At 37.4% G+C, this 26,273-nt stretch overlaps 1 protein-coding gene across 1 annotated transcript in view; it reads left to right on the top strand.

The window, feature by feature from the left end:
• Positions 1–26,273, top strand: part of KIDINS220 (kinase D-interacting substrate 220kDa) — a 75,356-nt gene that overhangs the window by 13,418 nt on the left and 35,665 nt on the right. Inside the window, exons 6-22 of the mRNA XM_017744909.1 lie at positions 509–610; positions 1,042–1,140; positions 2,042–2,239; positions 4,120–4,218; positions 6,524–6,622; positions 7,273–7,371; positions 8,317–8,494; positions 9,003–9,167; positions 10,510–10,689; positions 11,054–11,219; positions 12,135–12,286; positions 14,656–14,945; positions 19,174–19,314; positions 19,925–20,168; positions 20,341–20,429; positions 21,398–21,542; positions 23,088–23,250. Of these exons, the coding sequence (XP_017600398.1) occupies positions 509–610; positions 1,042–1,140; positions 2,042–2,239; positions 4,120–4,218; positions 6,524–6,622; positions 7,273–7,371; positions 8,317–8,494; positions 9,003–9,167; positions 10,510–10,689; positions 11,054–11,219; positions 12,135–12,286; positions 14,656–14,945; positions 19,174–19,314; positions 19,925–20,168; positions 20,341–20,429; positions 21,398–21,542; positions 23,088–23,250 (2,609 nt within the window). The remainder of the gene's footprint in view (positions 1–508; positions 611–1,041; positions 1,141–2,041; positions 2,240–4,119; positions 4,219–6,523; positions 6,623–7,272; positions 7,372–8,316; positions 8,495–9,002; positions 9,168–10,509; positions 10,690–11,053; positions 11,220–12,134; positions 12,287–14,655; positions 14,946–19,173; positions 19,315–19,924; positions 20,169–20,340; positions 20,430–21,397; positions 21,543–23,087; positions 23,251–26,273) is intronic.

Below are 26,273 nucleotides of genomic sequence, written 5' to 3'. Positions count from 1 at the left end.
GGCCGGGGCCCGCCCCGGCCGGGCCCAAGCAGGGCCTGGCTGGGCCCCCTGGCCCCACACGGGGCCCGCAGCCACCTGTGCCAGCGCCGGAAACGAGAGAGAGCTTGGGGGGGAGTTTGCCTATTCTTAAATGTGGATCACAGAGGTGATCACAACTTTAAGTGGCTTAGAGAATTGTCCATATTCAAACTGGCCAGCTGATAGGTTCTATCAGTTCCCAGAGGAAACTGTAAGCACCCCTTAGCAAGGACATCCCTTCCGGGACTATGCTTGCTAACCTATGACACTTGTTTAAAGAGTTATGAATCAAAACTGATTCAAAAGAGTGGACATCTTCCTAGATAGCATCTAGGCAATGTACTAGGTAACAAGTACTGATAATGTAGTTGGATTTATTTCTGTATATTCATTCTTCTATGGATTTAACTTCTCTTGAGACTTGTTTTGTTGATGTAAAATAATTAAAATATGTAAGACAATAATTATTTATTTGTTTTTTAATTCTAAGCAATACAGTGTTTATCCAATTATTTGGGCAGCAGGACGGGGCCACTCAGATATAGTCCATCTCTTACTGCAGCATGGAGCTAAAGTGAACTGCTCTGACAAAGTAAGCTATACCTATGTAACATTTAATTTCTGTAGTGTTTGATAAATTTCTTTTAAAAGGAAATCTTTGAGTTCTTGATTAGAAAAGCACTTGCTATTATATTTTGTCCATGAGATTAGAATTAGTATGCTAGAGTAAGTTGTTATTCTTGAAAGAGGTTTTTCCATAGTGTGCTCAAGATGTTGTGAGCATATTTCTATTTTCTGAGCTATTGGAGACCTTGCTATGCTAGGTTGTATGGAAAAAGAATTCTTACAGCTGCCATCTAGAAAAGAAAAATTGAAGTGTCTTTTCAAATGCTTGTGTTAATTCACGAGACCAAATTATGTCTTTGTAAAAACTAAAGCAATAAAGTATGGGGTAAATGCTAGATTGTATGGGATACTAAATACAGAGAGCAGTATGATAAAATGTTGTGGATGTTTTTTCAGTATGGAACTACCCCACTGGTTTGGGCAGCAAGGAAAGGTCATTTGGAGTGTGTGAAATACCTGCTGCAGATGGGAGCTGATGTTGATCAAGAAGGAGCTGTAAGTAACTGTGCATTTTCCAGTGATAAGTACATCTGTGTGTCCTGCTTTTTTTTTTTTTTAAATAATAAAAATACCAAGAAATACATGAAACAAGATGAAATGTTGGTGTTGGAGTGTATTGCTTTCCAGCTCTTTGCAGACTGCATGTGAGAGTTACTGAAATTTCTTTGTGCCTTTCAATAAAACTCTGATGTAGCTAGGGAGTTTTATTGACAGTGGACACACTGATATCTTAAGTGTAAATTTCAATGAACATAAATTAATTTAGGTAATTGTTATCTGAAGGTTAACACTATCAAAATTCATTCAGTATCCAAGCCTGATACATCAAATAGCTTATTCCTCAGTGCTATTTGAAAAGTAAATCAAATACAAAGCATCTCTTGAAAATAATAATGGTGACTGAACCTTTTCAGAAATTGAAATTTTTTCAGAAGTTTCAGCTGCATAATGTTTTTAAGTAAAAATGATTACATTTAAATTGCTTGTCAAAAAAAAAAAATCCATTAAAAGTTAAGTGGAAAATTAGGAAAACTTTTGGTATTCATATGATTATTTCTGAAGTTTTTCAAAAATTCTCTTTGTGAACAGTATTGGCAGACCTGGGTGCTCTGACAATACTATGACAAGAAAATTATTTTATCATATGTATGGCATTCAGGAGATGGAATAAACTGATCTGAACTATGCTTTTTGCATTTGAAGTGTTGTCTACTATTACTCTTAGTTTATGTCTTTGTTTTTAAAAAGCATATTTTTTGGTGCACTTTAAAACACAAAACTGAAGTAGCATTTGAATGATTAAGAGCGTGATGTCAGTGAGTGGTCTCTTGTTATTTGAACTGCTGATATAATGATATATCCACTGTACAATAAAATCTGTTGGTTTTATTTAAAGAATTCTATGACTGCACTTATTGTAGCAGTAAAGGGTGGCTATACTGACTCCGTAAAAGAAATACTGAAAAGGAACCCAAATGTAAACCTGACAGATAAAGATGGAAATACAGCTTTGATGATTGCGTCAAAGGAGGGACATACTGAAATTGTGCAGGATCTTCTTGATGCTGGAACTTATGTGAACATTCCTGATAGAGTGAGTCAATTTTCATCATAATTGTCATTTTATATATAGATAATATATGTTTAAGTACCAGTGTATGTAGATCTGTAAATATGTGATTTTTCTTGCTTTCTAATTTTTCTGCCATCTAGGGGTATTTTTATGTATTGCTATTTTACAAGTATGTTAAGTGGTAAATACCACAGAAACTGCTCTTTTTCTTTGAGATTCTTGAATTGAGAACATAGGGCATTTGTCATATCTGTAACACAAGACTAGTACTGAGCTAATCTGTAGGTTTGGGGCAGGGTAGTACTATTAAAACTGTAAACCATGGATTCTACAAAAAAGAATATTTAATTCAGCATGTACCTTTATCTTTTACAATGTAACTTTTTACTAGAAAACTTGCATATATGAGAGGAAGACTTCAGCTCTGGGTTGAGATGTAAATGTGGCACTGTGTACCTGACCTAATGTAATGTGCATTACTCAGTAGAGATGTGACATGAGCAGTGCCCAGAGTGTGAATCTGCTTGCTGGCAGCTCAGGATTTTATTTGGTTGCTTATACAGGTGCTTTGGACTGTCTGCAGTGCCCTCTTGATAGTCAGGTGTTTCTGAAGTGTCAGAGACACTGCAGCCTTGAGGCTATAGTTGGTTAGATGCCTAAACATAGATGCCTCTATCAAGGTCAGTAACTTAGTTCAGAGTGGTAATAAGTTTTTGAGGCTGCATTCTGAATCCCTAAGTTGGATTGCTTGGGACTGCAGAGAATAGAGGAAAGCCTCCTAATATTTGCCTCTTAAATTTAAAAGGATTTTTGGATGCATTGTCCTGTATTTCAAGAGTCAGTGCATGTCTTAGATGGCAGTGTACTGAGCTACAGTGTTGCACGTAACAACAAATTTGACCTCAGGCACATATCAAAGCAAAACTTTAAAAATATTTAAGAAAATACATTGCAATCCTTCTTAGCACCTCTTCTGCCACAATGTTCTACAACAGTCTGCATTTCTGTGCTTTTAGGAAGGATAAACTACCTCTTTCACCACAGCTGACTGCATTCCAAAAATACACCTAACAATGAATACTCTTAGATTCAGATGCTAGAGTAGGTTTTGATAAAGAAAATTTCTTGGTTTGCAGCCAAGTATGTAATGACTGATTGATGGGACATTTCCTACTGCTGAGCTCTCTGAGCTCCACACCTGTGATTTTGCTATACTTTTATTTTTTTTTTCCTGTTTCATCATAGAAGGAGTACTAGGCAATTTCAGGAGTATAAGGTAATTTCTGAAATTCTGGCATGTACTTAAGTGTGTTAAAATCAGAAGCCTTGAGCACAACTGTAACTTTTATGTGTATACAACTCCATTTAACACACCAAAATATTTTTTCTTTTGATCTGAGATGAAATCAGTCTTTTGCTTTTTTCTTTATAACAGCATAGTGTATGTAAGCAAGATAGCAGTCAAATCTGCACAAAGGCATACATTTATTCGAAATTCTTGAAGAGCTTTTGTCAGCTGTGAAACGTCTCAAGGGGACACACAGTATTCCAAGGAGTTTATTAATATGACTGGTCTTCCTATGAATAGAAAACAACTGGGGTTTTTTCATATTTATTATTAATTTATGCTGAGTTCTTGTAGAATAGTGGTTTAATCTAGACCTATTTCAGAGTGTTTGTTTTCCTGAACAATTTCATCTCTTTGAAAAAAAAATGTTCAGAATTTTTTCTATTTTATACCCATTTTTTCAGAGATACAAAAAATAATTCTTTTTTTTTTTTTTAATGAGTGGAGATTATTAATGTAAAATATGTATAGTGTATGTAATTCACTCTCTGTTGCACTTCTTTTTGCTAAATAATAATAATTCCTGTTCAATATTCTTTCACAATTTTTTTAGAGTGGAGATACAGTGTTGATTGGGGCTGTTAGAGGTGGTCACGTTGAAATTGTGAGGGCCCTGCTCCATAAATACGCTGACATAGATATCAGAGGTCAGGTAAGTAAATGTTAGACTTCTTCTTAAATAGGATGTGAACCTGAATGCCAAATGTTTATACTGTGTTCCTGAAAACAGCGCTTTAAAATTTGGTCTGTCTGCTCTGTAGGAAACTCAAATTCCATCAAACAGTAAAATACATCACATTGCTGGGCAGGTTTTAAGATATAAGGTGCATGTAATTATGATGGCTTGTTAAACACAGTTTTTTCAGTTAATTTGTATAATTGTTGAAAAGCAAAAGTTGTAAACTGCATTTACTTCATCTGCACTACTGAACAGATTTAAATAATGATATACTTTGAAGACAGTTAATACAATGATTTTAGTAATACTTTAAATATAATACCAATGAAATGTGATGCACCTGAGATTATATCTGTTGTCACAGTGGTTGTCACTGTGCTTGGTTGTTTCTTGTCTTCTTCACTAACTTTCTGTGTTGCTTTCTGTTAAACATTGTCAGTGATTTCCATGTTTTCTACCTACCCCTTCTTTCTTTTCTGTCCTTCGATTAAGGTTTTATTTTTACTCTTCCAGTGGAAGCTCTCTTACTCAGCATGGTACTTGTTTTTATTATTACATTCAACTTGTTTTCTTTTGCTTGAAGCTATTTAAATCACTCTGCTTTGTCGGCACACATGTTCTCCCAAGTTTGAACACAAAACTAACTAGGCAATGAGAGCTGCAAAGGGTCAGTGCCTGCTCCTGGTGCAGAGCCTCTCTGAGAAGCCAACAAGTTCTTATTTTTAAGTAAAAGTAGCATTTGGATCTCTTCCTCTAACCTGCCATTGGCAACCCGTGTGTCTGAGCTTTCTTGCTGACATAGGTCTGAAAAGCTGAAGCTTTTCAACATCTTGATGTGACTGAGGCAATACAGAAACAGCAAGAGAATGCAACCTCTTAGGTAGCAGGGAAGCTTGTGACTTCTGGCAGTGTGAGGTTGCCTGACTAGCAATTTGCAGTGGTTGATCTGTGGAATACTTCTGTGGCCTTACAGGAGGCACAGCAGGAGTCAGTACCATCAGAGGAAGGTTCTAGCTTTGCACTTCAGATCATAGTTTAGGACCAGCAGTATCAAAACTGGAGATGAGCACTACTTCCCTGCTGGGAGTAACTTCCCTGCTGTCTGGCATTGCAGCACCTGCCTGCCAGCCAGACCTGTTCTGGGGAGATGTGTTGACTGCCCAAATTCGTGATGTTTCAGAAAGATTGCTGAGCCTTGTCCAGCCTTCCAGCAGCGGTGTTCCTTGCTGATCATTCATTCTTATTAGCCAGCGGATACCTTCAGCAGATAAAATATGACTGTAGGGCTCTTGAGAGTGAGTGCCCAGGCAGGTGAGGGCTCAGGTGGTGTTTTCCTTAGCCCTTCTGGGAGGGGGAAGGACCCAGCTGGGACCACCTGGCAGACCTGTTCCTGGCTGTGTAGCTGATCTACAGCTCAGGCTGATGCCTTGGAAACCAGCTCACTGAAGGACAGAGAAGATGAAACCCAAGTGATTGGAGAGGAAAGAAATCCTAGTGACCAGGCCTGTTAAACTGCTGAGGAAAGCTTTAAACTCAGTTTGCTGTGAAGCCTAAGAGTGGAAGAGAAAGAGCTGCAAATGAAAGAAGCAAGCAAGGTAGAAGTGCTAGGGGCACTTTGACATTGCTATGCTTAGAAGCAGGTGTGCATTCAGAGGCTTTTAATAAATGTCTCTACACAAATGTGCATCAAACAGAAAGAGTCAGTCACTAGGCTGCAAAGTGATTGCAGGTGTGAAGACTTTCTGGGATAGCACACATCAGTGGGGGGAAATAAGGATGACAGAAGCAGATTTGCAGCTATGAACCATCCCCCAGGTTTATTGATAAGATACCTGGCTGTTCAGCATTCTGGTTTTTTGTGTTGACTTTCTTGTCCGTCTGCTTTTACAGCTTTCCAGCTTGCAGGGCTTCTGAAAAAAAAAGTTGTTTTATTTCATTAGGTAATTTCTGTATTTGAGTTAGAACTGAATACTTACATGTAGTTTTGGAAGCTTTTTCAAGAAAGGTTCAGTCTGCTTGGATTGCTAAAGCTGTTAATATATTTCACAAAGGTTTCCAAAATAGATTCATATTCCCTAGCCAGGTTTGCATCCTCCCCCCTAAATTCTACTGTTGTGCCAGTTAGGTTTGCTGACCTTTCCCTTTGCCTTGAGTTGTGCTAAAAATTGCTGTGTTATATGCTGTTTTCAATATATAGTGGTTGTACTTTACATGCAGTTTTTGAAATTAATCCAGCTGAATGAAAACACTGTTAATGTTTAATACTCTTCTTTTTTAGGATAATAAAACTGCTTTATATTGGGCAGTTGAGAAAGGAAATGCTACAATGGTGAGGGATATCTTGCAATGCAATCCTGACACTGAGACGTGTACTAAGGTAACAATTAGAATTTTAATTGAATTGCTTTTTTTAATATCTGTTCTTTTCTCAACTCCTATGTGATGTGGAGATCATACTAAATTCAGTTTTTGTGAACTGTTGGTACCTTGCACACTGTTAAAAAAAAAATTCTGAAATGAGGATTCTCAGCAATAGTAATGTTCCCTTGTTGATAAATATGATTTGCTATTAAATCCTTGGTAGCAGGGAACATTTGGATTCTTTATCTCAGCATCACTGACATGACCAGCAGTAAGGAGTAAAGAGCAGGTGCTGCTGGAAACTGAGGAAAGAGGTTTCTGATATGACTTCAGGCCTGTGCAGCAGTAAGGAAAAAAAAAGAGGAAGTAGTTGGCACAGCATTGAAGTCTCTTCGAATATCTTGTATTATATCTGAATTTTGTCTTTCTCTATTTGACACTGTTACTGACAGAAGTGTATTTTGTTCTTTGATTACAATCAATCTAGAAAACTGGGTCTGGGATACTTTTTCACAAACATAGATGCTAAAGTATTGCTACTTACACAGTAGCATGTTTAATTAAGATCATCTTAAAAGTTTTGAATTTAATTTCTTTCCCAAACTATTTTTTTCATGGTTTTGGGTATACAGAGATCTTTATATTAGTCCTACAATTTCATTTTAGGATGGAGAAACACCGCTTATAAAGGCAACCAAGATGAGAAATATTGAAATAGTAGAGCTTCTTCTGGATAAAGGAGCTAAGGTCTCTGCTGTAGACAAGGTAAAGAGCATTGTTTGTTTACTTCACTATATTTAATCATTTTAGTTTTGCAGCAGGATTTTTGCAGCTAATACAGAGAGTTTCCCATATGCTTAATAATTAAATAGACCATAATACTTATGTGCTTAGTCTCCCATATGTTTAATAATTAAATAGTTGAGAATACTTAAGTGTAAATTTGTTTCCACCATTAATATATTGTTGGGTTTTGTTTTGTTTTGTATTAGGGTGCTCTTAGTAACTTGAAAAAAAAATCCAGGTGAGAAATAAAAATTTCATGGATAAGACAACTAATTCTTAATACACTTGAAGAAGAGTATAGAGAATGGTTGTTATTTGTCACTAATGTTAGTTTTTGATTATTAGACATTAAATTAAAGGATGCCAAGGACAAATAAACTGGTTATTGCTGTCTTCTTATGCATTACCTACTTTGACCACAAATCTTTTAAATGTAGGAACATTTATGTGATGCTTTTTTAATATCTTACTAATTTATTTAGGGCAAGTAAGTAATAATGTTGATTTGATGCAATAAGAAAGCTTTTACTGGGATGTTTTTTTGAGAAGTCTGAGCAGACATTGAAACAATTCTAACAAGCAGTGTCTCTTGTTCCAAACAAGTCTCTTGAGTTTGCCAGTAGACAGTTGTTTTTACATCGAGACTACAGTTTCCATGAACTTTAAAATATTAATATAAGCATTTAAGAAAGAAGACAGTGTCTGAGGTTTAGCATTCTAAAACTGCTTTTTTCACATGTCTTCTCTGAAACATTTGTAATGCTTTTTCAAGGGGAAACTGCTTACTGTAAGGGACTGATGCTTTTGAGAATGCCTTAAGATTTATTTCAAGGAAATAATGCATGTGAAACTGTGCTAAACATATGGTCTGTCCATAATCCTAGGAATTCATGGTAGATATTACTAGTTTTCACTTAATTGCAGAAAGGAGATACTCCACTTCACATTGCTATTCGTGGAAGAAGCCGTAAACTTGCTGAATTACTCTTAAGAAATCCAAAAGATGGTCGATTGCTTTATAGACCCAACAAAACAGGAGAAACCCCTTACAATATTGACTGTAGCCACCAGAAGAGTATTTTGACACAGATATTTGGTGCCAGTAAGTATTTCTTTTTTTTAATCACTCATATATTGAGAATCCAGTTTATTCAGTTATGTATTGAAAAGTGGCTACAGGTTTTTTAACGTTGCACCTAATGGGAAGAAGGCTTAAAAATAATCAGTTGGCAAAAGAGCCCATCACTCTAAAAGCCTGGCAAAGGTCAAATATACCATTTATTTTGGCTTTAGATGTTGGATACTATGTGACTTCTGTTGATCACTTAGTTTTTATTTGGATCTTGCTTGTGTAGGAATTACTTCCTTTGACTTCCTGTGGTTTGGGATGTTGAGTTTGTAGTAGGCTCTAATAGTTGTGATAATTATGTATCAATTATGTGGATGATTTAAAATTCCTTTGAACAGGAATGTGCAAATAATAAGAGCTGTTATATGGCAGGAGTATATATACAACTACGGGTGAATGTGTCATGACTTTATGTATGAAAATTATCATACTGAAGAGCTTTCTTAGAGCAAAGTTGTGTAGCACAGTATTTGTGTTGCAGGACACCTGTCTCCCACGGAATCTGATGGTGACATGCTGGGGTATGATCTGTACAGCAGCGCTTTGGCTGATATTCTGAGTGAGCCAACCATGCAGCCACCCATCTGTGTAGGCTTGTATGCACAGTGGGGAAGTGGAAAATCTTTCCTGCTTAAGAAACTGGAAGGTAAAAACTTGATTTAGTCTTTTCAGTACTTCCAGTCTATTTATGAAAAGCATCACATGGGAGTTACTAGTTTTTGTGGGGGTTGTTAGTCCATGTAATGTTGTATCTGGTCTCTGTTTCTATGACAAAAGGATTCGAATTTTACTGTGGTCAGTTCATGCATAGATTGCTTTGTTCATTTATACAATGCCAAGACAGTCTTTAAGTGCTGCTGCCTATTTTCCTGTGAGTTTCCTGCAGCAGTGGATCTACCCTTTAGGTACTGGAGGAAGTCTGGCTGCCAAAATATGCCTTGCTGGGCCTGTTTGTGTGTCAGATCAGGTTCAGAACTCTTCTGCTGCAGTATTTATGTATTGTGCATCCTATGTGTCTTTTTAATGCTTGAGAACAATTTTCAGGCTGTTAATATTTTATTCTCTGTAGTGTATTTTCTTTGCATCTAGTTTTCTTCCCCTTTCCTCTTTCTTACTTTGAGTATTTTGAACTTTCTGAAATGACAGAGGAAGGCAAATGCAGTATATGAAATAAGTCAATATTTTTCCTGGTGGAAATAGGCATCTTATGTAGTTTTAGTATTTTCTTATAAAGGATGTTTTTCTGAGATGTTTCAGTATAATTCAAAATACTTCTGCCAGTCTTGGTGTTTCTTACTTTCTGTGATTTCTGTATTTGCCAAAATGGGATTCTGCATTCGTTTTTTTCACCTCCTGTTCTATGTCAAACAAAAAGCATATGTATTTTGACTGTGACATTTATTGCTGATGAGCTCTTACACTTCTAAAACACTTTCTCAGTGTTCTCTTCCTGTTCCTCTTTCCTGTTTTTATTCTGGATTGTGTATCTATTACTTCTGATTCCCTAGAACCTAAATAAGTTCCTTCAGGAACTCCTCTTTTAGTAGATAAGAATCAACAAACAGAAATAATACTGCAGCCTTCACATTGTACTGTTATATCTGACTACTTGAGGAACACAGTCCATGTTTCAGTGATTGAGATTTTAGGGTTTGGATGGGGGATGGTGGATTTATTTTTCTTGGTGTCATGAAATACATTTCACACTTTTGAAGGAGAATAGGAAATGGCATGACTTTTAATATGCTTTCAAAAGTAGAAAATCTGCAGCAAACAGTGTGAGTATTGTGCATTTAATGCTTTCATTCGTTGCATAGATGAAAACTTAGGGTTTTGAACTAATGCTTGAAGAAAAATTCGAATATCATTATCTTTTTTGGATCAATAATCGGGGTAAGTTATACAGTCTGCTGAAAAAGTTTTTTTTCAAAAATGATCTGGTTTTGAGTGACTTCACATGTTAACTGGTCTTTATCTTTTTGTTTTAGATGAAATGAAGACCTTTGCAGGACAGCAGATTGAACCTCTGTTTCAGTTCTCCTGGCTTATTGTATTCCTCACACTTTTGCTGTGTGGAGGTTTGGGTTTATTGCTTGCTTTCACAGTGGATGCAAAGCTTGGAATAGCAGTGTCACTTAGCCTTTTAGCTGTTCTCTACATTTTCTTCAGTAAGTCTTATATGGAATTTGTGAAGGTTTTTATCTGTTTTTAGAATTAAGTATTGCTTTGTAGATATACTTTGCCATTCAGAAAAAATGCTAAATGGTTTTGTAGACAATAAGACCTCTTTGGACCCTTTTCTTGTGTTTTGCATGTGATTTGTGAGAGGGCATTCTTGAGAACAAAGAAGAATTTTGTTCATTAATTTCATTGTGTTACTTTTACCATTCTCAGTTTTAGCCTAACTGCTAAAAGTTCATTAACTTTTTTTACAGAACTCCATGCTTTATCTGTTCAAACTTCATGATTCTTTCAGTTGTGAATGTTGGCTAAAATAAAACCATAACATCCTTTTAATTTTTAATATTTTAGCTGTAATTTACTTTGGTGGCCGGAGAGAAGGGGAGAGATGGAACTGGGCCTGGGTGTTAAGTACAAGGTTGGCAAGACATGTTGGATATTTAGAGTTGCTTCTCAAACTCATGTTTGTGAACCCACCAGAATTACCAGAGCAAACCACTAAAGCTTTGCCTGTCAGGTTAGTTATTTCCTTTATTTAATCTTGAATGAATCAGTCAGGCTCACTCTGATACTTCTCAACTGTGCATATGAATGTGCACATTTAACTTCATGTGAAAAGTTGTTGAGACTCCCGTTTGAAAAACAGTAGCTTTTGACGATCATAAGCTTTACAGTGTGAAAAAGATGATAGTTTTTCTTGAAAACACTACTAACCTGCCAAAGTTGGTGAAAGTTAGTACTTTTCAGAATTAGAGATTTTGGCTATTGTACTAATGAAAATTCGTACCAGACAAAATAAGAATTTTCTGGTATAGCTTATTGTGTGTTATGTACGTTTAATGACAACAATCAGTTGTTTCACTGATTACTTCTCTTAAGGTTTGGGGGTTTTTTTCCTCCCTGTTAGTAAAGCATCAGACTGTTCAAAGCTTCTGGTTTACCTGAAAACAAGAAAGTTTATGCTGTGTTTTAAAATTTCATTTACTTCTATTGTTTAAAGACTTCTATTTTAGCCTCATGGTGCTTTCATGTGTTCTTGTGTTTCTGAAATTTTTTTCATCTTCTATAAATATTTAAAAATAGATCAGAATGCAGTTTTAAAAAGTCTTGTCAATATTACGTTTTGGCATCATAAAGATATTTTCATGGTTTTTCTGTCATCTGAGGTACTATTAGTGATGTGACCATTTTTATCTTTTTAAGAAGTCAAGTTTTAGAATAGGAAGTGGGGCAAAGAAGAAGTTGATAAATGGAGAAGAAGTAGTTAAATTCCATGTAGATTTTTAAAAAAATTAAATATTTAAGTGTTTTACATTTTATACCACTTAAAAAAACTTTTAACTACAGAGATGCAGCAAGACTTTGTTTTAGTTGCCAGAAAATATTTAAAGCTTTCTGAAGTATACAAAATACTTGTTTTTTTCTCTTTCAGATTTTTGTTTACGGACTACAACAGACTATCCAGTGTAGGTGGAGAGACTTCACTGGCTGAGATGATTGCTACCCTCTCTGATGCGTGTGAAAGGGAATTTGGTTTCCTAGCAACAAGGCTATTTCGAGTTTTCAAGACAGAAGATACACAAGGTTTTTTTTTTTTTACCTGAATGACATTTCCGATTATTCCATTTCAGTGCACTGTTACCAGGGCTTCTGTTTTTTGCATTATAAGCTCTTTTTAGAAGTAGCTGTGCAGAAATTCATAGAGAAGGGGAAAGTCTTTGTTTGGAAGAGAAAAAAATTCCCCATTTTATTTGCTAATCTTGATTTTATTAATATAATAAAGGAATATCTCCTGTGAAGTATAGTATTGAGAAATGTCAGTGGAAATGTATATTTACATTACATCCTTATAGATGCAGCATATTTCCATAGCAATTAAATCATTGTGTCTGAGTCAGATAAAGGGAGATGTATGTTTTTGTGTATTGCTAAGAGGGATTTGTTTAGTGTAGTAGATTTTAATTTAGAGCTTTTATGAGTGACCACTACTTATTCTTGGAAATAATAAACGTGTATAACGTGTTGGTCCAATCCTATGCATTGCTGTGATCAGTGCTAGTAAGATGGGATGAAATGTACAGGCTTGATCCAAACAGAAGAAGCTTTTTTATTCTGTTTCATCTGTAGATTTCTAGAAAAATAAATATGCAGAGTAGAGTATGATATCATGAAAAGTTAAGGAGCTTAACTTCCAGGTAATTGAGGACTTACTTGAACTTTAAGTTTAGTCTGTGTCAGTTACTTCTCATTTGCTTTTGTCCACAAATTGAGGACTCTGTCACCTCTCACAAAGTGAAATGTTTAGATTCTTCTGTCCTGCAGAGGCTGGAAAAAACGTGCTGTGTTCAGCTGTGTGCTGAGCACAACTTACTCTTCAATGTTCTTTTTCAAATTCACTAAGTGTTCTTTATGAAAGGGATGTGTGGAATTTTTCACCCTTTTTTTTCCATGTTAGATTCTGCTGTCCCTCACCTTAACCTCAGTGGAACAGCCTTCTTGATGCTGTAATTTCTCCTGAAGTTGTCTTGGGAATGGCAGTGTACTGCTGACTTCTTGTGATTATTTTCAGTAATCATCTTTTCCCTTTCATTTGTAATCTTACATTGTCTTCTGATCCTTGGCTCTGTTGCCTTCCTATCCTCTGCCTAAATATCTAATTGATTTTTAAAATTTTATCTATTTGGTGATTTTGCACATTCTCTCCTTTTCTCCAGTTCTTTACAGGTCTAGGATCATAGGCTTATTATCTCTAGATGTTCACAGGCGTTCCATAGGGTTTAGTTTTAGCTTTCTGTATCTTAAGTTTTTTTTAAATTATGTCTGTAAACTTGCAGACAAGCCTTTTTCAATTGTCATTTCATTGTTCATGATTCTTAAGTGTCTCTCTAATGCAGTTCTATCTCCTTCTAATAAAAGGATGCTTATATTTCTGGTTACATCTAGAACAGAATCTAATTATATCTGAGCTGTTACCCTTTGTTTCTTGCCCCTCACTTCTGTCATTATGCACTTCTCTTGCTTTGTCCTGCAGCACAATCCTATGAGTCACGTATGTCAGCAATGTTAAAAACTTTTGCAGCTCATATCTCAGTGTATAGAATAATATGGGCCACATATAAACCTTGGTTATTCTTTCTATTTAACATATTTAAAATTTGATTTTTTTTTCCTCTAGTTGAAATACTGTTTTTTAGCTGTCATAGTTTTACTTTAGATCATTGCTGTTCTGTTCTTTGTTTATCAACAAATGTGTACAGAAGATACCAGTCTTTTAGATGTACACCACTGGATGTGTACAGGTCCTAAAGGCAGATATGGCTGCTTTGGAAAATGCTGTTTCTTTGGTCACTGGTTTAGCTATGCTAAGCTCCAACTGCAGTATTTGCTTCTTTCTTATCAGTACACTTGAAGTCAGGAGCTCTGTATTCTCTTCTGGGGCCCTTGTGATCTGTCCAAACTGTATTTGCTGCAGTTCTCCTGTTTGTGTGTGTTTTAGCATGCAAGAAAGGATGGCCTCAGGTTGCAGCTTGCAGTTTTGCTTTAGTTCTTCAGTGGTACCATTACTAGTAGATTATGTAAGTACCAGGTTCCAGTTTAAAACTGAGTAGTTCCCGTACTGTTTTCCTACGATTTATTTACATAAATACACTTTACAAAGAGATTCCACAAAAGGGGTGATAACACTGATACAAAATTGTAATTTCCATTCAGTATGGATTTCTTGAAATGATGGAAATAAACTGAAGATTAAAGGAATATCTCTTCTTCATAGTTTCCAATAATTTTAGCAAATAATAGTTAATTTCTTCCCATTGGTTTGTGATTGGGTGGTAACACAGCAGTAAGCTTTTGTGCCAGTTAGTGTTTTATGAAAAGTATGCAAGTTAATAGATTTTTGCACTCTCCTGTCATTACATTGTACATTAATTCTAACAGCAATACTTGTTTCCTAGGTAAAAAGAAATGGAAGAAAACTTGCTGCCTCCCATCCTTTGTGATTTTCCTGTTCATCTTGTCTTGCGTTGTTTCTGCAATTGCCCTGTTGGCAATTTTTAATGTGGAATCAGCCAACATGACAGTGAATGTTATTCTTATAACGGTGACCTGTATTGTTGGTTTGGCCTTTTTCTTGAATTGCCGCACGTGGTGGCAGGTGATGGATTCAGTTTTGAATTCTCAGAGAAAACGTCTTCACAATGCTGCCTCCAAGCTTCACAAGTTGAAAAGCGAGGGGTTCATGAAGGTGAGCATTTATATGAATTGGCCCTTAAAAGGAATTAAACAAACCCCCAAACATGGAGCATTATTAAGTTGGGGCATCATTAATTTAACCAGGCCAAGTCGCACAACAGGAGAGTGAGGCTTGGTGAGTTTCTACTGAAGGGAACGCTTCTGCGCCAGTGGTAATTGTTCTTAGCGTATGAGACCTGTGTGCTTAATCAGGAATGTTCAATTTGGGGTTTCAATTTTCTGATTTTATTTTTGCTGGGAAGAAAGTACTTGGAAAACAATTCTCAATTACCAGTATTTAGTAAAAGCTTACTTTAGATAGTAAGATTAGGAAGAATAACTGAGAATCTTCTAAAGGTGAAAAAACAAGCCCAACTTTGTCAGCAAGACCTCTTTGCTAAGAAAGGAAAGAACATTCCAAACCAGTCCACATATTTAATGAAAAATGATAGAAAATACTATTGTTTTGCCTGCCTGTATCTATAAAATGATAAATACACTCTCAGGTTGTCATCAGATATCCTATATGCCCCTATTTGAAAGTAAAATGTAACATTGTGATTGTTACCTTTGTAGATTACAGCCAATATATTGTATAAAAATCTGTTGTACAAATATTTTTTCATAGAATCATAGAACAGTTTGAGTTGAAAGGGATCTTTTAAAGGTCAGCCAGTCCAATCTCCCTGCAATGAACAGGGACATCTCCAATTAGATCGGGCTGCACAGAGCCCAGTCCAACATGACCGTGAATGTTTCCAAGGATGGACATCCACAACATCTCTGAGCAATCTGTGCCAGTGTTTTACCACCCTCATTTTAAACAAACTTCTTTCTTACATCTAATCTAAATTGACTGTCCTTTAGTTTTTAAAACCATTCCCCCTTCTCCTCTTGCAAAAGGCCCTGATAAAAAGTTTGTCTTCATGTTACTTATAGGCCTCTTTAGGCACTGAAAAGCTGCAATAAACATCTCCCCAGAATCTTGTTTTCTGCAGGTTGAAAAATTCCAATTCTCTCAGCCTTTCATCATAGCAGAGGTGCTTCATCCCTATGATCATCTTTGTGGCCTCCTCTGGACTTGCTCCAATACATTGGTGTCATTCCTGTGCTGGGGACCCCAGATCTGGATGCAGCACTGTGAGTGGGGTCTCACCAGGGCAGAGCAGAGGGGCAGAATCCCCTCCCTCACCTGCTGCCCAGGACATCTCCAATTAGATCGGGCTGCACAGAGCCCAGTCCAACATGACCGTGAATGTTTCCAAGGATGGACATCCACAACATCTCTGAGCAATCTGTGCCAGTGTTTTACCACCCTCATTTTAAACAAACTTCTTTCTTACATCTAATCTAAATTGACTGTCCTTTAGTTTTTAAAACCATTCCCCCTTCTCCTCTTGCAAAAGGCCCTGATAAAAAGTTTGTCTTCATGTTACTTATAGGCCTCTTTAGGCACTGAAAAGCTGCAATAAACATCTCCCCAGAATCTTGTTTTCTGCAGGTTGAAAAATTCCAATTCTCTCAGCCTTTCATCATAGCAGAGGTGCTTCATCCCTATGATCATCTTTGTGGCCTCCTCTGGACTTGCTCCAATACATTGGTGTCATTCCTGTGCTGGGGACCCCAGATCTGGATGCAGCACTGTGAGTGGGGTCTCACCAGGGCAGAGCAGAGGGGCAGAATCCCCTCCCTCACCTGCTGCCCATGCTGCTTTAGATGCAGCCCGAGGACATGTTTGACTTTCTGGGCTGCAAGGGCACATTGCCAGGTCATGTCCAGCCTCTCATCCACCAGCACCCCCAAGTCCTTCTCAGCAGGGCTGCTCTGGATCTGTTCATTGCCCAGCCTGGATCAACACCAGGGATTCAATACACAGGTGCAGGGCCTTGCACTTGGCCTTGTTGAACCTCATGAGCTCACTTCTTGAGCTTGTCCAGGTCCCTCTGGATGGCATCCTGTCCCTCAGGTGTGTCAACTGCACCACTCAGCTTGGTGTCATCTGCAGACTTGCTGAGGATGCACTCGATCCCTTCATTCATGTCATTAATGCAGATATTAAATAACACTGGTCCCAGTATGGACCCCTGAGGGACACCACTTGCCACTGATGTCCACTGGGATACTGAGCCATTGACCCTTTGTTATTTTTTGCATCTCTTGACAAGTTCAGCCCCAGATGTGCCTTGGCCTTTGTCACCACATCCCTTCACAACCAGACTGTGTCCCTATACTCTTCCTAGCATACTTGTGCTTGCTTCCATTGCCTGTGCATTTACTTCTTGGTCTTTAGTTTGAGTAGCAGGTCTCTACTCAGTGTAGCCTGCTTTTAGTCTTCCTTGCCAATTTTCTTGTACCTGAGGATTGCAAGCTTTTGGGCTCCATGGAAAGCATCCTTAAAAGATCTGCCAGCTCTGTTGTCCCTGGGGGCAGTTTTCCAGGGGGTCCTGTTGACTGTCTCTTTGAAGAGCTAAAAGTTCGCTTTCCTAAATTTCGGTGTCCTGACTTTACTCTCTACCTGACCCATATCTCTCAGGACTGCAAACTCCACCAGTGTGTGATCACTGCAGCCCAGGCTGCCTCCAGTCTTGACGTCCCCAATTAGCTCACTTCAGTGTTGCTTCCCTTCTAGTAGGGCTCGTCTATTACCTAGCTGGAGAAGTTATCCTGCATGCATTCCAACAATCTCCTGGATTGCTGGACAGCTCATGAGGCTACATTTCCAGATGTTGGGGGTCATCTAAGTTCCCCAGGAGGATGAGAACCCATGAGCATGATGCCTCCTGTTGTTGGGACATAATGACTTCATCAATAGGTTCTCCTTTATCAGGCCTGTTACAGACACAAACCTCAAGGTGTCATTTATTGGTCTGGTCCTTGATTTTTATGCAGTGACTTACCCAGTTTGTGGCTGCTTCTCAGAGGCATCTCTTTGTGATCTCTCCATCTTTTGATGTAGAGGGCAACCTCTCCTCCCCTTCCTCTCCTGTCCCTTTTGAACAGTCTGTAGCCATCAGTAGTTGCACTCCAGTCATAGGATTCATCCACCAAGTTTCTGGAATGGCAGCTAGGTCATAGCTTTCCAGCAGCACGGTGGCTTCCAGCTCCTCCTGTGAGTTGCCCACTCTGTGTACACTGGGTAGAGGCACCTCATCTGGGCTGTCAGCTGTGTCCCCTTCTTTACACTGGGTAGAGGCACCTCATCTGGGCTGTCAGCTGTGTCACCTTCTTAGAGGAGCACCCTTTAATTCCGTTGAGGTATTTCAGTGGTGTTTCCCTGTTGGCTTCTGTTACCTCAGGAGCCCCCTGCTGATCTCCATGAGACTTCAAGCGTGCTCCAGTGTGGCCACCACATCTCAGAGCCAGCAGCTGCTCACTAGCAGTGCGTCCCTTTAACCTTGGTGTGTCATCCCACAGTTTGTTACGGGCATGCGTGATATTATCCCCTTCCCCTGCCATGTCTTGTTTAAAGCTCTGTTAACCCTGCTGGCTCCTGATCAAAGGCTCTCTTTGCCCTTTGAGAATCCCTGATGCCAACATGCCTGGTGCCATGATTTGCATCAGAGTACCTGATTGTGTCTTGGTGCTGTGTTTCTTGACAGTTGTTTGTTGAGTGGTATTTATCCGACATAACTTCAGCTGTTTAGGAGTTAGGTTCACCCTTTGCTGATCATCAAAGGAGAGAAGTAGGTATTTCAGGAGAGTTGTTCATCTGTTGTATGTCATCTGATTGTGCGCATTCTAATGAATCTAGTGGTTAAGAGATCAGATTGTTACATGTGTAACAATGTTGAAAAGCTTAACAGATCTTCACACTGCATATCTTGAATTGCAATGACTGAGCATTAGAGTAATAGCATAATGTGCTTGGCTGGAAGGCAGATAGAAAAATTTGCTGTACTTTTTATTCAAAGCAATATTTGAGGACTAGCTGAAGCTAGTAATGCTCTTTTATTTATTTCTGAAATAATGTTTTACTGTGCATAAATATTATTTTCTTAACATCGTAATGGAATTTAAATAAGGATAGTTTGTTATATCAAAGTGGAATAGGTGAAATAGGAAATTAGTATGTTGGAAGTGACATTTTAGGAGTTTTCACATTGAGTATTTGTAAGTTTATTCTTGTAATCTTGCTGAAGTATTTTTGGGACAAATAGCAATCTGCAAAAGGAATGTATGTATTTTTATTAGTTTTAGGTATTATAGAGATGTCTTTTCCTTCTTTGTTTTCATTTTTATAGGTTTTGAAATGTGAAGTGGAACTGATGGCCAAAATGGCAAAAACCATTGACAGCTTCACTCAGAATCAGACAAGGCTTGTTGTAATTATTGATGGATTGGATGCTTGTGAACAGGACAAGGTTTTACAGATGCTTGATACTGTGAGTTGGATCGCTTTATGAAGATAATGCTGGATTATATGCATGATCTCTTGCACAGATGAGCTCAGATACATGTGGTTATTGTGTGTTTTCTGTAAAAAATGGCTATGTTGTAGTGATTAATATTTGTGTACATTGGCATAATTATAATGCTAAGAGTGATGGGTTTTAGAAGTTGAAAATTAAATTGCATGTTAGTACTTTTGAAAAGGTTTGCAAGAATCAAATATAGACTATGGAAAATAATTATTCAGTTGAAACAAACTGAAAATACTTGGAGAGTTTTCATATTTACCCTTGAAGTACTTTAGATGAAAAATACTTAAATGCTAAATATTTGGGGGGAACTGGGACATTACTGCATGATACATCTGTGGTGATGATTTCCACTGTAAATTCTGCTGTTAAATTTTCGAGTGTGCTTATTTCTAACTGTGGATTAGTTCCTAATGTTAGATATCTCATATAGAAGAAGCTAACATCTTTGTACACCTCTTGGCCTCTCAGGTTTATTCCTTGAACAGGAGTGAATATGAAATGTTGAGCCAAGTGTTCAAATGATCTGCAGCTACAGTTAGTTATTGCTAACAAGGTGTACTGTCTTTTACAGGTGCGAGTCTTGTTTTCAAAAGGCCCGTTCATTGCAATTTTTGCAAGTGACCCACACATTATTATAAAGGCAATTAACCAGAACCTCAACAGTGTTCTACGTGATTCAAACATAAATGGCCATGATTACATGCGAAATATTGTCCATTTGCCCGTTTTTCTGAACAGCCGAGGGCTTAGTAATGCAAAAAAACTGATGGTAGCTTCAACAACCAATGGGGATATTCCGTATGCAGATAATGCAGGTAAGGTTATGCAGGAGGGTGGTATGAGCGTTACAAAACCAGTGATCCAAAATCTGGATCTGGTTTTGGAAGAAACTGTTAAAAGAATTGACAGATCATTAGTGTTATTTTTATAGGCCAGTCAAATGCATATGACTGGAGAAAATGCCTACCTTTGTTTTCCTTTCTATAGGATTGCATGAAGAGGTTGACAGGAGAGTTTCTCAGAACAGTCTTGGAGACATGACCAAGCTTGGTAGCAAAACTGCTCTCAACAGGCGGGTGAGAGAGATTTTTAGTCTAAATAGAGTTACTGGTAAAACCTTTTTTTTCTTTTCTGTTTTTTTTTCTTTGACATTTTCAGTAACATGAACTTGGAAGACTTATCAAACCATTCTTATGAAATTTTTGTAAGTGATCCACACAGGAAAAGTCCATTCTTAAATCAGTAGACTGATGCTCTGTAAAGAGGAAGAAGTTTGCTTGCTCACCAAAGTATTCCTTTCCACAAAAAATTAAATGCAGCTCTCTGTGAATTCCGAGATGATATCGCAAATCTGATAGGAGCTATGGTCTGTGTCTGTGTGTATATTTTGGGTTTTTTTGTGTAATCAGTTTGTTGCAGGATGTTGCAACAAGGGGCAGTAATTGAATAAATCAAAGAATTTCAGATGTTAAGTACTAGACTTGTACTGTAATGTCTACCACATTTTTTTCCTGCTTTCTGTTCTTTCATCTTTACATAGAATCACTAACTAGTTGAATAAAAGGTATCTAGAAAGTTGTGAAAAGCAACACAGAATCTGAGGATTCTGAGATTTTTGAGCTGCCATAGGTAGAGACTTTGGGAGTTTTGTAGCAGAGGAACCTGATGGTCCCTTTAATTTTTTTGTGTAATTAGTAAATGGATGGTATAAGTCTTTTGAGAGACAATAGGAAGTGATGATGGGAATGCTGAAAATAGTAACCTTTTTACGAAATACTTCGCTATGCCACTCTATTTTGCCCTCTCACAATTGATGTGGAAGTAAAATGTGTAACTCTTACCACTGCTTGGCTTCTATGGATATAATGTTCAGCTGTTACACAGCTAAATAAATCAGAATTAAATTCTTGTACGTTTGATATTTAGTGTCAGCCTCACAGACTTATCCATAGTCTCTAACTTTTAATCAAGTAAAACTGAAGTATTTGAAGTACATAAAAGCTTTTGATACTTACCAGTATTCCTTCGTTTTTTGTATCATCAGGATACTTACCGAAGACGTCAGATGCAGAGGACCATTACACGTCAAATGTCTTTTGATTTGACCAAGCTGTTGGTTACAGAGGATTGGTTCAGTGATATCAGCCCTCAAACCATGAGGAGGTTGCTAAATATTGTTTCAGTGACGGGTAAGTGTGACATGATCACGTGCAGTAAAAACAGTATTGTGCTTTGGCTGCTTGTAGTTACACTCAGACTTTTTCGTGTATAAACTAAATCTAACAAGTCAGTCCATGTGCTGCTTTTGAAGATCCTTCTGAAGCAAACTCTTTTAGAATGTAAGAAAACATTATAGATCATTCTACACAGAATCTGAAAGATCCATAATATTTGTTGTTTCATCGACTTCAGTTCGAAGGCAAATGATTCTAGTCTACATTTTTAGGAAATTTTGAATTTTTCGATTTTGAAATGGGATAAGAAAATTATGTTTTTCAATTTCGTAATACTGTAGTGGGAACAAAGATTGTAGTGAGGAAAAGGTGAGCTTTGAGGGAAAAACCAGGTATATATCCTGTTCATTTTTTCTATGAATATTTAGAGTCCTTGTTCCCTAAATGATTGTGTGGAACTAATGAAAGCATTTTCTGACCTGTTTTTCTTCAGCAAAACACAGTCAAGACGTTGGTATCTCTAAGGTTTAAAAACTGGAAATAACTGGAAAAGGGCTTGTGGAGGTTTAATAAAATCCTGTATCATGTAGTAGTAAGTGAATGGGGAGTGATTATGTTCTGTCTTTTCTGTTACAGACACTAGAAGGCACTGTGTAGCCCTACAGCTACCCAGAACAAAGAAATTGACTTACTTTTCACACTGTATATAGTGAAGAGCATAAATCTGCAACAGACCTCAAATTCCAAGCTAATCTTATAAATAAGAGTGCTGTCTCTTAGCTTGTCAAACAAAATCACAAAATGTTAGTTGTAAAATTAAGCTGAAAAAAACCTCGCCAGAGCACTTTTAGTGTAGTATAGTCTGTGGTTAGGCATGATTTCATGAACAGCTTTATGAGCAGAGCCTTCAGGCTGTAGGCTACATATCATGACAGATATTAATAAAGGAATTACAGAAAATTTGCTGGAACTTCAAATGCATAAATTGTAGCATTAACTTTTTCTGGTTTTTTGAAATAACTTTATTTGTAATTTATACCTTGCCTTATTAACTTAAGACAGTCCTTTTTATAGCTTTGAATTTTACTATATTGGCTTTTGAAGTTGGCAGTTGTATGCTTAACTTGTTTTGACCACATTTCATATGCCAGTTCATAGAAAATCTATCAAAGTATTAGCATGAAATTCTGTGTTTAGATAGAGAAATTAATTCTGTGTGAAATTCTTTATTGAATTTTGTTGAATTAAGTTAAGATTCACCAGTAGCAGGATGATAGTAATCAGTGTTTAACCTGGGGCTGAAGTTGACAGTTTTGGAGAGTCTCATATTTTGGCCAGTATATGGAAGGATTTTTATTAAATTGTAAAATTATATTTTTAGATGCAACTTGTGATGATTTTGAATTTACTGAGCTAGAAATATAATAGCAGGAAGCTCACAGATCAGATGAAAGGACTTAACAAAGTAACATAGCTGTTACTTTAAAGGGGAAAAAAGGTATCTTTCGAAAGGGAGAAAAAATCCTTTCTGTTTTCTTCTCTCGTTCCTTGTTCTATTAGGTCGTTTACTGAGAGCTAATCAGATCACATTCAATTGGGACAGACTGGCAAGTTGGATCAATCTCACAGAGCAGTGGCCATACAGAACATCATGGCTCATCCTGCATCTTGAAGAGACTGAAGGTGTTCCGGATCACCTGACTTTAAAAACCATCTATGAGAGGTAGTCATTATACTGGTGATGGTGTGCACTTTCAGTGATTAAAATAGTAGTTATTATTAATGATCATTAGAATAACATGGCTTTCAAACATCTATCAGATTGTAATCTAAGATTCCCACAACCTTACCCTCTTCTGCTAATTTTTGAAAACTTCGAAGTGAGTTTCATTGCTTTTGCAATGCACGATGTATGAATGAATGCTTTGTATTTAAGCCAAAGAGAACTATGCAGGAATTCTTTCACAGGCAGCGAGCTGTACTTTTGTCTCTTGATGTCATTTTCATCTTTACCTTGGCCAAGCTACAATTTGGATATTTTCTCCAATTCTTTGTTAATCTGAAATAAGCTCTGCAAAAACTGCCCTTACTGATAAAAATCTCTGAAGGTTTTGTGCTTAGCAGGTGGTCTGTGGCAATGCCATGTGCTGCATGTAAGGGGTGTGAAAAAGAGGCATGACTTTCTCCATTTCTGCTACGAGTTGCTGTCCAACAGAGCTGTCTAGGTTTTGCTACTGAGAACACATTGCCCCGAGCTGCCAGTGAACATCTCTCTCCAAACCCCTCTGCTTGTGAGAAAGGATGTGTGGGTTGTGGCCTGATGACGTGGGAGGAATGGAAGAGAGAGAATGTGACTGAGAGTGGGGCCTATAGAAGAAAAGCAGAATCTGAGAATCAAAATCAGGGAGAAGAAAGGTAGGTTTGACTTGGATAAAATATAATTGAGATCAGATGAAAAGAACAGCTGAGGTAAAGAGAGAAGATTGTGACTGATTGAACAAGTTACCGGAAAACCTAGAGACTTTGCAAGGTCCAGGGGAATGAACTTGGAGAGAAAATATTGGAAGTGTGCCCTGCACTGAAAGTCAAGGAATAGGAGATTAATTGTATGAGGGTCTGGGGTGGGCTGAGAATGGTTGAAGTGTTGAGAATGGAGTTAGGATTGATTGGGAAAGATGATTGAATGAGTTGTATTAGGAATGAAAAATTGAAGTGCTGTTAAGATCTGAACACAGAAATTCCAGAAGGTAAAGGGCCAAGGACAGATTGGACGTGATGAGGCTGAGGATTGAAAACAGATGAAGAGGGCAAGTAGTAGGCTGAAGTGGCTTCAAGCTGGACGATTGTTTTAGAAATACCGAACTTCACAGGTAAATTAAGTGCATGATTAGAAAACACTTTCCTCTAGAGTATGGACCTGGTTTCTGGGTTTTGCATTTCCTCTGTGAGTGTAATATACCTGTGAAATCAAAGGTAAAGCACTGGGAACCCATCTTTCCACTGTGGGTTCACACAACTAGTGTCATAAATGTTTATGTGATCAGCTAAATATAGTAATTCAGAATCATCAGGAATTCTCTTTCCTGTCATGCTTTTCATTCAAACTTCTCTTTATTTAGATTTGCTCTCTGTCATGTTTCAGATTTTTTTATTTTCAGTATTTATCCAACAAACTCATTGCAGCTTTCTGATTATTGGCATGTACAGTAATAAATCACTTCGGGGTTTTTGAAGTCCAAAGCTGTCTTCAAGACATAACAAGGTTTGTCTTCTGATAAACCAGAGAAGATATTAGACACCTGATTTATTCTCATAAGTGGATATCAGTTAATTCCAGTATTAACTGATATTAAATCTGTAGTAAACCAGCATGAATAAAAGGAAAGGACATTCGGAATTGAATGTGAAAAACTTCTTTGGGTTCTGGATTGTTTGTTGTTGGTACAAACACTTGAGCTGTTGATGCCCAGTGCCAGCTGGAGCGTGTCATGGTTTATTAGTTAAGGTGTGGAGGAGATTCATGACTGCTGCTGTGCTGTACCTCTTGCTATGCAGGTTGTTTGGAAGTGATACAGCCACTTGAGTAGACTGCTAGTTCATAGCTGACAGTTACAAGGGTATAGGTGATTTTGGTATATAAAACTAGAGTACATAATGTGAAGAAAGAGTGAAGAACCCTGTAGCATGTATTGGAAAAGGGAAGGTGATCATCATCTTTTAAGGAAAGCTGTTTGTATTCTACCTGCAATGCCAGAAAAACAAGGAAAAGGAAAATAAGACCAATATTCAGGATTTTCTCTTTAGCACAAAATACCAACAGGATTATTTGATATGAAAATGATAAAGCTAAAAGACTTAGTTTCTTTAGCTTCCTAACAATTAAAAAAAAATTTCCTAACAATCATGTTGCTGCTTGCTCAGGAGAATTGATGTCTCTCAGCAGCTTCTGTGTAAGGAACTAAATATGTAACTCTCCTGAAATACTGACAAAGCTGAGGTCTCATCTGTCTGGTGATTTGGGTGATCATCTTTACCATATGCTGAGTATGAAAAGGTCTGTGGACTCTTCTCTGGCATTATCTAGAGCTCTAAAAATTCTGTTTTATCCAAAGCAATCCTTTTGGTGTCATTGCTATTCTTTTTATCTGCAACTGTTTAAAGTAACTTGGCTTAAATAACTGTTTCAGCATCATTTCAAAGTTAGTTCCTTGTTTAAAACTTCAGTCTCTGTTTTCTAGGTTTTATTAGTTTATAGAGCAGCTTTCCCATTTGGAGTCTCATAAATAGATACCAGATTTTGATAATTATGTAGCTTGTTCCTGTACTGAGTTTGTGTTACTTCCTCTGTTTTTTGTTCTTCAAGGTTAGGGTTTTTTTTTAATATCTTGATATTTTAGAGCAGAATCAAGTATATAGTTTTCCTAGTATTGAATAGTTTGTATCAAACTACTTTTTATTGTGACCCTGCAGTCTTAGGGTTGCTGCTTGGACATCTCCCTTCGCTGAAAGGAATCTTGTAGGTTCTTTGTTGAGTTTCGAACTTGGATCACATCCTCTGTGTAAGGAGAATGCTTTGGTACTACAGTTGCTTTTCCAGGTTTTAAAATATCACGTGTGAAAAAACTGATCTGTTACAACCCCCTTGGCTGAAGTGTTAGGGTGGATAATCGGTCTGTGCGCTGAGGGTGTGACGGGGACAGTTAACCCCGTGTTGCCCTACAGCCGTGTCCCCGGGGCGGGCTGTGC

The sequence above is a fragment of the Corvus brachyrhynchos genome, unplaced genomic scaffold, assembly GCF_000691975.1.
Source record: "Corvus brachyrhynchos isolate BGI_N302 unplaced genomic scaffold, ASM69197v1 scaffold116, whole genome shotgun sequence".
NCBI lineage: Eukaryota > Metazoa > Chordata > Aves > Passeriformes > Corvidae > Corvus > Corvus brachyrhynchos.
Note: the sequence above shows the minus strand (reverse complement) of the source record. Positions and strands in the feature narration are given on the sequence as shown.